Source organism: Leptodactylus fuscus, chromosome 6 (genome assembly GCF_031893055.1).
Source record: "Leptodactylus fuscus isolate aLepFus1 chromosome 6, aLepFus1.hap2, whole genome shotgun sequence".
NCBI classification, from domain to species: domain Eukaryota; kingdom Metazoa; phylum Chordata; class Amphibia; order Anura; family Leptodactylidae; genus Leptodactylus; species Leptodactylus fuscus.
This window is the reverse complement of record NC_134270.1, coordinates 16,061,144-16,072,203: the sequence shown is the minus strand read 5'-3', so window position 1 is coordinate 16,072,203 and position 11,060 is coordinate 16,061,144. Positions and strand designations below refer to the sequence as shown.

The 11,060-nt window shown below is 44.1% G+C and overlaps 1 protein-coding gene across 1 annotated transcript in view; it reads right to left on the bottom strand.

Annotated features, from left to right (window-relative positions):
• Nucleotides 1-762: 762 nt before the first annotated feature.
• ANKFN1 (ankyrin repeat and fibronectin type III domain containing 1) overlaps nt 763-11,060 on the bottom strand; it is a 265,159-nt gene continuing 254,861 nt past the window's right edge. Inside the window, exon 18 of the mRNA XM_075279403.1 lies at nt 763-1,674. Within this exon, the coding sequence (XP_075135504.1) occupies nt 875-1,674 (800 nt within the window). The 3' untranslated portion in view covers nt 763-874. The remainder of the gene's footprint in view (nt 1,675-11,060) is intronic.

The following is an 11,060-nucleotide window of genomic DNA, read 5'->3' as shown; positions in this document are numbered from 1 at the left end:
CCTACAGTGCCCCCACAGGAGAATTAAAAAAATACATCTCGCTCAATGAATTTAGAGGACTATGTAGTATGGACATATTGAAAACCCTTCCTTCTTTTTATTATCTAAAAATTCCCTAGCAGACTATATGACAATGGGTTTTCTAATATGGCAGACCCCTTTTTGTAATGAGATATTCCCAGTAATATCTCCAGTACCTATCACAAATATCAATGCAGTTTTCTAGAAGCAGAACGTGGCCTGTTTGGCTTCTTCTCTAGTGCACGCCTGTTCAGTACAGACAGGAAAGTGATGCAAGATAGGCCAGTGCATCCTTTTACGCAGTATGACCAAATGACCAGTAATCCTGGGTAACTGTGGTCGTCCTAATTAATAAGGCTGAGTTCCAGGCAGTAAGGAAATGACACCACTCACAATGTTGGTATCAGTTCCTCTATCAGCCAAGAAGATGTTTAGCACTACCGAACCAAGTGAGACGCCGCGTTATTGGGAAAAAGTGAATATCCACCTACATGTGACTACAAGTACTCTTCTATTTTTTCTTCTAGTCTAGACTAGCTTTACCAATTGGCCAACAACTTGTTCCGATGAACTTCATAATATAATAGAAACGGAGTTCGATGTCCCAGGATTTTGACCGAGATACTATAGTATAATCCACCTAATATTTCACACACCTCATCTTGTGCATCAAACATGGAACAGGAATTCCCTATATACTGTATATAAAGTTACAAACGCAAAACACAATAATACCAAGTTATGAAGGTGCGGTCGAAGAGCAGCAAGATGGGAGATGGTCTTGTAAAATCTAGAAAGATTCTTAAAATTGGAATAAATGTTCTAATTTTTGCTACAATTTGTCTCTTTGACATTATAATGTGCTGCTAAACACCTCTGCTAACTGCAAGTTGCTCTTCTCATCAGGGTCCAAATCTGGAGCAGCAATAACCTGCACGGACGGTTCCTTGGCCGGAGAACGAGAACCTTCTATGTTCAAGGTCCATGTTTTACTCTCATCTTCAGATAGACTTTGTTTGTAAGGCTCAACGTAGATCCTACGTACATTCGTTTTTGATTCACTGTACCTGGATTTGCCATCTTCGGGCAAGCTTGCAGTATGAGGTAAAAAAGTGGTTCGAGGGTTGTCCACCGGTATCGTGATATGTTGACCAGAGGTAGGCTCTTCACTGAAATCCACAGCTCTCGACTTGTGCTGGGTGTATATGCCTTCGGAAAGAGATAAGGACTGAGATTCACTATGGACCCGAAGCCAACGGTGATGACGACTAAAGTAGTTGCAATGCTGATGTTTCGCGGATCTCTTTTTGCCTAAAAGGCTCAAGTGCTGCTTCGAGTTGGATGTTTTTTCTGTGGTTTTGGATGGGAAACCGACCACTGAGAGGTTCTCCATGTTTCTCGTACAGTACTCAGTGTTGGGATCTAAAGAGCTGCATTCTTCTTTCAAGGTTAGGCACGGCTTCATATCATGAACTTGGAGGACATCAGGTGCACTGCCACTCAGGCCCGAGACGGCCTGCTGGGAGATGTCATGTGAAGATGAGTAGACCAAGTCTAGTTCACGAGGACTCAGGGCATCGCTGGAATCGTAATCGCTATCTGTAGGGAGGAACACCTCGGAGCAGCCTTCTTCATCAGAGCATGTCTGAGAATCTGTAAAACGTAGAGAGTGGAGTTTAATAAATTTTATAGGATATTACAATTTAGTGCTTTAAAGACGAACACACCATTCAATGGCCGATGTCAAGAAGACCTTCATTTTAGTTTGGCTGAAGCAGAAAATTTTTGGTTTCACCACCCTTTTACCCCAAAAGATGACAGAAGAGAACCACAATGGCAAGAAAGCCCATGAGAAGTGAAGGAAGATAAGCATCAGTGTTTGTTATTTTACCTCGACCTCTGCTTAAGATACCCCAGAGTATAATAAAAGGACTTTCTTTTTGGACAATTTTGCTACGAAACTGGCAGATGAACCTCGTGAATATTCGCAAAATAAATCTCTTAGGGTTTGACATCTCTAGTTACCACTAATCTTGGCCAGACACTGGTTTTTCCCAAGAGAACAATAACTGGTTGCTAAAATTCAACGTAGACAATCCGTCTTTTCCCCATCGCTATATCATATATATGTTATAGATAGGTGATTGGGCGACCACTTGAAATGGGTTCTCCAGGGAGGGGTTTCCTCAACCAGGTTCTAGTTATGATGAACCATGGATTTCCTGGATGGTTCGGACCTACATGATCGGAACCAGTCCCTGTGTCCCTCACCGTCCTCCCCCCTTCCATGTTCACTGCCAGTTACTTGTACTATAGGCGCTGGCTTCTGTGATATTGATCTAGTATATCAGCCCCTATAGTACAGGTAACAAGCAGCAAACACTGGAGAGGAAAGAAGGGGCAGAGTGACTTAGGGGCCCTGGAATTGGTTCCAACCATGTGGTCCAGGATAGGAGCCAGTCTAGGAAATCTGCGATTCATCACATATAGAACCCAGCGGAAGTAAGTACTGAAACCCTCCCTAGAGAACTCCTCTAACAAAGAACTGACAAGTTATGGTTGTCACAATGAGGGTAGATAGAAGCAGAATTGAAGGGATTGTCCAGGACTATGATACTGAGCTCCAATTCCTCTTCTCAGGCCAGATACATGATGATATTTGGAACCATGGCCAAGGGATTGAGGTGCAATGCCAAGCCTAGCCAATATACAATAAATGGAGCTATACTTGGTAATTTGTGAAGAGGTCACAGCACTCCATATCGCAGCTCCAGACCACACCTTTAACTATAATTGAGCTATCCTTACAGCCTGACACCCAGGACCCCCATAGCTCAGTTGCTGGTTAGCGCCCTGGTGCATACGGCTTCTGTATCACAGGCCAGTGACGTGACCTGCAGCTCAGTCCCAATGTATGGTACTGTACCTAGTAAGTAGTGAAGAGGTCACAGCACTCATAGACCCGGACAACCCCTTTAAAGAGAAAGTCTGCTGATACAGATCATCTGATCAGCGCTCTCACCCTGAGCATTTTGATGTTTTGCTTATCCAAATCTGTTCTGCCATTCCAAAGCTATAAGCTCTTATAGATAAGATCCAATAACCTTAATAGTCCCACAATGGGGAAATTTCAGTGATACAGTTTCATAGATGGTACAGTAGTATATAACAAGAGAGAAAAACACATACAAGCTCATGGCAGATAGAGAAATCCTAGGAATCATAGCAACTAAAAAGGAAAGAAACAGACACACTGCAGGATCATTTAGTTCTCTGTGCGGATTGATGTTAATAATAATAATAATAATAATAATAATAATAATACAACCGACTGTGGTTGGAGGACACAAGGAGAGGTCACAGCATGTGGATATAACAAGCAGAAATATGGTCTATTAGCCAAGTGGGCGGTATCACTGTGGTCCCTACGAGAGTGGGTTCTCTGTTTGTGATAGGTCACTTATATATCTGGATTGGTTGAACAGATTTCAATAAATAAAACACCACAATGCTCAGGGTGACGGTGCCGATCAGATGGTGTATGGCATTGGTCTTCTCAATCCCGGTGACATCTTTAAGTGTGCCAAAAACAAAACATTGAGAACATGGTAAAGGCTCTGCTCTTCTTCTGTCACTGGCCTGTGTCTCCTATTGCAGCTTGACTTGAAAGCTACTGAGCTGCAATACTGGGAACAGCCTATTATAAGGAGTGGCGCTGTTTGTGTAAATTCTTAAATAGGTCATTGGATGTGAAAATCTGATAAACCACCTAAAATATATTGAAAAAGAAGCAACAACGAGAGGGCTAAGAAGTGAGAAAAAACGTAACTTCTAATAATACCATCGAAATAAGCCCCACAAAAATGTCGGCGATCACCAAACATGCAGATCAAGGCACAGAAAGGCACATAGGGACCTTATGATTGTACCCCCCAATTATGTATGAAGGTGGACTGGTCTTACTAGAATAGAAGCGTCCATCTAAGGTCCTCCAACAAGTCCTGGAGACCCCAGGACAAATATACAATGGGGCAGGGTTACCCTAGAGCGTATGATTGAGGAGTCCAATTGGGATACAGGGATCGATGACTAGGGTGCACCAGGAGTAGATTGTAGTGCAATTGGTGATTCCCACACCTGTCTTGAGCCCCCGACTTCCATGTACACCCGGGTAGGTATTTGGGGGAAACAAGTTCTCAGGTGGACACTTTGACCCTGGTAAGACCATGATGAGTTTTAGGACTATCTGTAGGGTCCCTACGTGCCAATATCTGGATTGTGTCGCGTATCTGGTGATGTTTTTGAGGGACCTATTTTATCGGTATCATTCGTACTCACTTACTATTCCTGTTCTACTTCGGGAGACATCTTATGGGGCTCCTTATTTCCCTCCTTGTTTATTTTGCTTACTTTTAAGAAAAAGCAGCCACCGAACAACAACCGACGTAGAATTTCAAAAACATCTGAGTGTATCCAACGGAGCCGGCAGCACATTCCTATACGGCGTGTTTGTAGCCCCTCGCTAAGTGATCCATTGAGAACATTCCTATTAAGACGTCCTAAATCAGGAAGAGCCCTTATTTATTTTTTTGGCTTCATTGACTTCCTGTGTTTGTACTTTTTGAGCCTCCCCTCGGTATCTGTATAACAGTGGGGGCAGTATTGGTTTCATCAGTAGCACTCAGCGGCCCCGGCCCTGGGGAGACGGCCTTTTCAAGGCTTCATTTAATTGCCAGCACCACAAATCTCCCGGCCAGTGATCAGGCATAGTTCCCTTGTTTTGTCCTTCTGAAAGAGATTTGCACCCCTTCCCTGCTGGAGGAGACTGTGATGCTCCGTTTTTTTTTCTTCCTTTATAAGGGTGTTTATGTCACGGCCAATCTGCCACACTGGTGTTACTTGCACATTGCGAGTATATTATAGTTTCCTACCTTCTGTCTCCTGTCTAGTCTTAGTTATGTCTGCAAAGGATTCTGCTTTGTTTGATGAAGCTAATCTTTTCATGCCAGGGTTATGATGAAGAGAGAACGGTATTCGGGATTATGCCACTTTCTTTAAATAGAGAAGGTGCCTGGAGCCACGTGCCTTCTTATGACTGACATTTTAGGGCCAGGAACGTACGTGCTGTGAGGCTTCGGCCCCCAATTCAGACGTGTGTTTTTTGCTTAGATTATACTTTTCGACGAATGAAGTGCGCGGTGGTTACCATATATGATCTCCGCAAGTTATAGGTTACTCTGCTTGACGTCAGACTCCTCGGCAGGGAGCAGTGATCTCTGAAAGTCTAATAGAACGGTGCAAAATCTCCAAAAATTACACATTCTGCTGTGCAAGGATATCTGTTATAAGCACAAGCTTCTGGATCTGCTCTCGATTTATAGGGCTTTCTGCAATTTTCATACTGATGTCCTAAGAGGTCCCCGGTATCTCATCCGTGGGGGTCCGATGCCTGGACCCTGCACAGATCAACTGATCTGGCTGCAAATAGGGTACTGGACGTGTCCACTGCAATACTCCGGTTCTACCATTATACAGTGGACGGAGTTGCAGCTTCCCTTCCAATTCTATAGATTCTAGTGCTCGGAGGTTTTGGGGTAGCAGATCTATGCGTCATCTGGCTGTATATCCCCCTATTCAGCATCAGATACTGATGACCCCTCCTGCAAAAAGCCTAATACATTATCACATCTTTTTTGCGTCTTGTTTGTCCAATTCTGTTCAGCTATTCCAAAGATATAAGCCCCTTAAAGGGATTCTACCATTAAAAAACTATTTTTTCTAGGTAACGCGTCGGAATAGCCTTTAGAAAGGCTATTCGTCTCCTACCTTTGGAAGTGCTCTCCGCCGCGCCGTTCGTTCGAAATACCGGTTTGTACCGGTATGCTAATTAGTTCTCTCGCAGCGATGGGGGCGTCCCCATTGCTGCTCGAAAATCAACTGCAGCGCCACCTCTATGTTCTTCTGTATCCTCCCCTTCCTTCTTCAACTTGATGTCGGACGCCTGTGCAGTACGCTTTGTTCGGCGAACTTTGCGCATGCCCGAGGCCATAGTGCCGACACCGCAATTTTGCGCATGCGCAGTACGTTCCTCGAAGTCTTCGCTGAACAGAGCGTACTGCGCAGGCGTCCGACATCAAGCCAAAGAAGGAAGGGGAGGATACAGAAGAACATAGAGGCGGCGCTGCAGTCGGTTTTCGAGCGGCATTGCATCTCCTGTGCTGGGGGACACCCCCATCGCTGCGAGAGAACTAATTAGCATACCGGAACAAACCGGTATTTCGAACGAACGACGCGGCAGAGATCACTTCCAAAGGTAGGAGACGAATAGCCTTTCTAAAGGCTATTCCGACGTGTTACCTAGAAAAAATAGTTTTTTAATAGTAGAATCCCTTTAAGTGTTGCTATATATTAGGTTCTAGTAGCAAAGTGGATGGTAACACTGTGGCTTCTCTGGGGTCAGGGTTTCTGCATACTGTATGTTGTGTATTACTAGCCACTTAATATGTATCTCCACTGAAAGGGCTTATATCTTTGGAATAGCTGAACAGATTTGGATAAACGAAACAACAAAATGTTCAGAGTGACAGCACCGACCAGATGATGGATGTCGTTGAGATTTTCAGACCTGGAAAGGTGGGTCTTGTCAAAAAGGTGGTGGGTCTTGAAGTTTTGGCGTAAGCTAATATGACTGATAGGTGGCGGGGTAGAGACTTAGACCGGACAGTCGAGATTTTTCAACCCGCACTATGATAGATCTCATGATTGCTAAGTTTGTCTAGTTTATATAGGATTAGTAAATCTGCCCCATTGTTGATGTACATGAAAAGACAGAGGTCCGTAAAGTCCAATTTAGAATCCTGTCATGTTGATCCAGAAGAAAACAAATAATACTACGAGGCAAATAGGAAGAGATAATTCCTACCCAATTCCAGATTTGTCCAACACAATCTTTGACTCAATATACCATCTCCCGAAATCTACAACCGAGAAATCTAGGCCCCCAAGTGAGTCAACCATCACCACATCTTATGTGAGAGAGTTCCATAGGGAGCTCCATGGTCCCATGTTTATGATAAGCGTGATAGACAAGGAGGAGGTCAACTTAGATCTTAAGCTATTGAGACTTATGGAAATCAAGTTCTAATTTTTATAATTGGTGTACCATCAGAGTAATTTTTTGGGCAACCCTTTTTATTTATATCAGGGTTCTCCTTTAGATTTGGATTCTGGTAGATCTACCAAAGATCTAAAAACCAGGAGGAAGCTCTCAGAGTCATATAGACATGTCAGGCTGATATCTAGAGAGGGCTAATATATATTGGATATATCCAACAATACAGTGGTTCTTCAGTCAAAACTGATGGACTATCACCACGGTAGGGAACCTTCGGAAACTACAACTCCCAACATGCTCCATTCACTTCCATGGGAGTTCCAAGAACAGGAGAGCAAGTATGCATGCTGGGAATTGCAGTTTTCCAACAGCTGGAGAGCCGTACGTTCCCTACCCCTGGACTATCATGACAATTCTAGCTCGAGACTTATGTCTTATGGTGGCAACTACGGCATTGAAGAAGGTGGACTTGGTGTCTTGTACATCACAATGGAACTCAACCACTGGGACAGAAATGGTCAGATTAGAGGTCATGCCTCACATTCACTGTGACCGGCACTTTGGGTGGCCAAGATGAAGTTGCAAACTTCCAACACTTTGGTGGAACCAGTAGACGATCTGATGCAAATTGAGGTGTCCAATCTCTCCCCCTGACCCTGGGGAAAGATGAAATTCAATATGTCCAATCCTTTGTTCTTAAGGGTGGATAAATCACTGGTAAAAGTATTCCTTATTCCCCTATCAGAACATACCCGTGCCCGGCCAAGCTGAACTTGTTTCCTATCGAGGGATTGAATAGCTGTCAGCCACTTGAGTGTCGATTCGGCAACTATTGAAGGTCTACGGCCATCTTTACTAACCTTAAATCCAATGCCAAAAAAAAAGGGAGACCTCCAGACTAGGTAAATAATGGGAAATGTATGCCCCTTATCTCAGTACAGATAGCTTGAAAGCCCATGCAAGTCAAGAGTTTGTGTATTCAACCTCAATGTTTAAGCTACTTAAGTGTTTGACTTGTGTATTCACCGATACAAATATACTAAGTAGATCTTCAAGTGGTCTAGAAACTGCGTATCTACAGGTCAACTCTTTACGAAATATTTTACAAATATTTCTGAATATCATCATAGCCCGAAATACTTATTACCAAGTACTGCAAAATGTGGTTCTAAAGGCAAAAACATGCTAAACCTATTAGAATAGTGGAATAAGTGGGTGAGCATGGGAGATGTCTTGGCGTCCCATGGCCCATACTTGACCTACTGAATCGGCACAGGCTGACCTTGACAATAGATAACGTAAATCCTGGGAGGACTGAGGATAAGAACAATGGTATAATGGGGTTTCCTGGATAATGAGGTTTGTATAACAGGTTATCGTAAGTGGTCGTGAAAGCCGAACATCTTAACATGGTAGTACCAATGGTTGATGGCAAGCCAAGTAATACATATGTAAATGAACAATGACAATGGAAACAAAGGGTTGTAGATGCTTGTACATGTCCCCTTCAGCCCCCCCCTGCAGCGAGATTGGGGGTGGCAATATGCATCCTTGTTCAGCCTGGGGTCTAGCCAGTGACCCCGGGCTGCTAGTAGCCTCCAGTTAGGGTTGAGCGATCGGGATCGGAAAAGATCAGATTCCAAACGGCAATCGAGTAAATTTCACGATCGCGATTGGAACTCCGATCCCTATCTTTTCCAGCGGCATCGAGGTCGGAGGTTATCTCAAGATTGGCTCAATCCTAAAAGTGACTTTCCCATAGAGAAGCAATGACTAGGGTTGAGCGATCGGGATCGGAAAAGATCGGATTCCGATCGGCGATTGAGCAAATTTCACGATGGCGATCAGGATTGGCTGGAAAATTATTGGAAATTGGATTTTAAAATCGATTCTGAAATCTCAACCCTACCCCCAGTACTTGGTTGATCCTGCCCAGAAATGAGGAAGTCATCCTATGGGTCTGCACGTGTATTGCTCTTTCTAGTGCTGAACCAGTGATCAGAGCATCGCTGGTTCAGGTCCGCTAGTGGGGCATTGCTGAAAACCACTACAAAGCCCAGTGTTCCACACCACTACACAGGCTCTCTGCAGCCAGGATATAGATGGTTTTAATGCTATCGCAAATTAATTTGGATCGAATTGTATCGGAAAATTTGACAAAGCTGCTGACTTGAATTTTTGAAAAATTTGCTCATCTCAAATTATTATATCGTGGGGTCTTCAGACTCCAAAGTATAATAAGTGGAGGTCCGGGGGAGGTAAGTGAACATAAAAACAGTGTTACTCACCTCTCCTGGGCTATCTCTTCATCTTATCCCAGACAGACTGGATGATGATGAGATCAGGGCTATATCATTACTTTGTGCACGACTGTGGAAGCCTTAGGGTCCTATGAGCAAGGGCCTATAGTGTGAGGTTTTTGGAACAATTCCATCTATTTTTTGCAGTGCTGTGTAATGTTTCTGCATGCTATATACTGTATATACTGTATAATACATGATATAACATAATTGTGATATAGGTGATATAGAAGTGCTCTTATTATTGCTGTATGTTATATATAGGCTACTTATTATTGATTTACAACTTAGCACGAGAAGGAGACGGACGGGGGAATATCAAATTCACGGGTTGATTCCTGCTGTAGTATTCCTTGCACGTTTTGGAAGCCGACCAGGAAAATCCTCGCTCTGAGTCTAGTGGAGGGGTCAATAGATGAAAATCTAAGACACACAGTAGCTATAAGTAACGTATCACAGCAGTGATCTGCTCCGAATTTATTAGAACTGTGATTAAGATATACATTGTAAGTATACCAAAGATAGACGGGATGGGTTTATTTACTTATTTATTTTGAAGAGGGAGCCTCTCTATGGTTTGCCTCCGACAGCAGAGAGGCTAGGTTCACCCCAGCCCTGCAGATAGATAGGTTACTGTCACCAGAACCAGCATATCACCCCAGCCCTGCAGATAGATAGGTTACTGTCACCAGAACCAGCATATCACCCCAGCCCTGCAGATAGATAGGTTACTGTCACCAGAACCAGCATATCACCCCAGTCCTGCAGATAGATAGGTTACTGTCACCAGAACTAGCATATCACCCCAGCCCTGCAGATAGATAGGTTACTGTCACCAGAACCAGCATATCACCCCAGTCCTGCAGATAGATAGGTTACTGTCACCAGAACTAGCATATCACCCCAGCCCTACAGATAGATAGGTTACTGTCACCAGAACCAGCATATCACCCCAGCCCTGCAGATAGATAGGTTAGTGTCACCAGAACCAGCATATCACCCCAGCCCTGCAGATAGATAGGTTACTGTCACCAGAACCAGCATATCACCCCAGTCCTGCAGATAGATAGGTTAGTGTCACCAAGAGCAACATATCACCCCAGCTCTGCAGATAGATAGGTTACTGTCACCAGACCCAGCATATCACCCCAGCCCTGCAGATAGATAGGTTACTGTCACCAGAACTAGCATATCACCCCAGTCCTGCAGATAGATAGGTTAGTGTCACCAAGAGCAACATATCACCCCAGCCCTGCAGATAGATAGGTTACTGTCACCAGAACCAGCATATCACCCCAGCCCTGCAGATAGATAGGTTACTGTCACCAGAACCAGCATATCACCCCAGCCCTGCAGATAGATAGGTTACTGTCACCAGAACCAGCATATCACCCCAGCCCTGCAGATAGATAGGTTACTGTCACCAGAACCAGCATATCACCCCAGTCCTGCAGATAGATAGGTTAGTGTCACCAAGAGCAACATATCACCCCAGCCCTGCAGATAGATAGGTTACTGTCACCAGAACCAGCATATCACCCCAGCCCTGCAGATAGATAGGTTAGTGTCACTAGAACCAGCATATCACCCCAGCCCTGCAGATAGATAGGTTACTGTCACCAGAA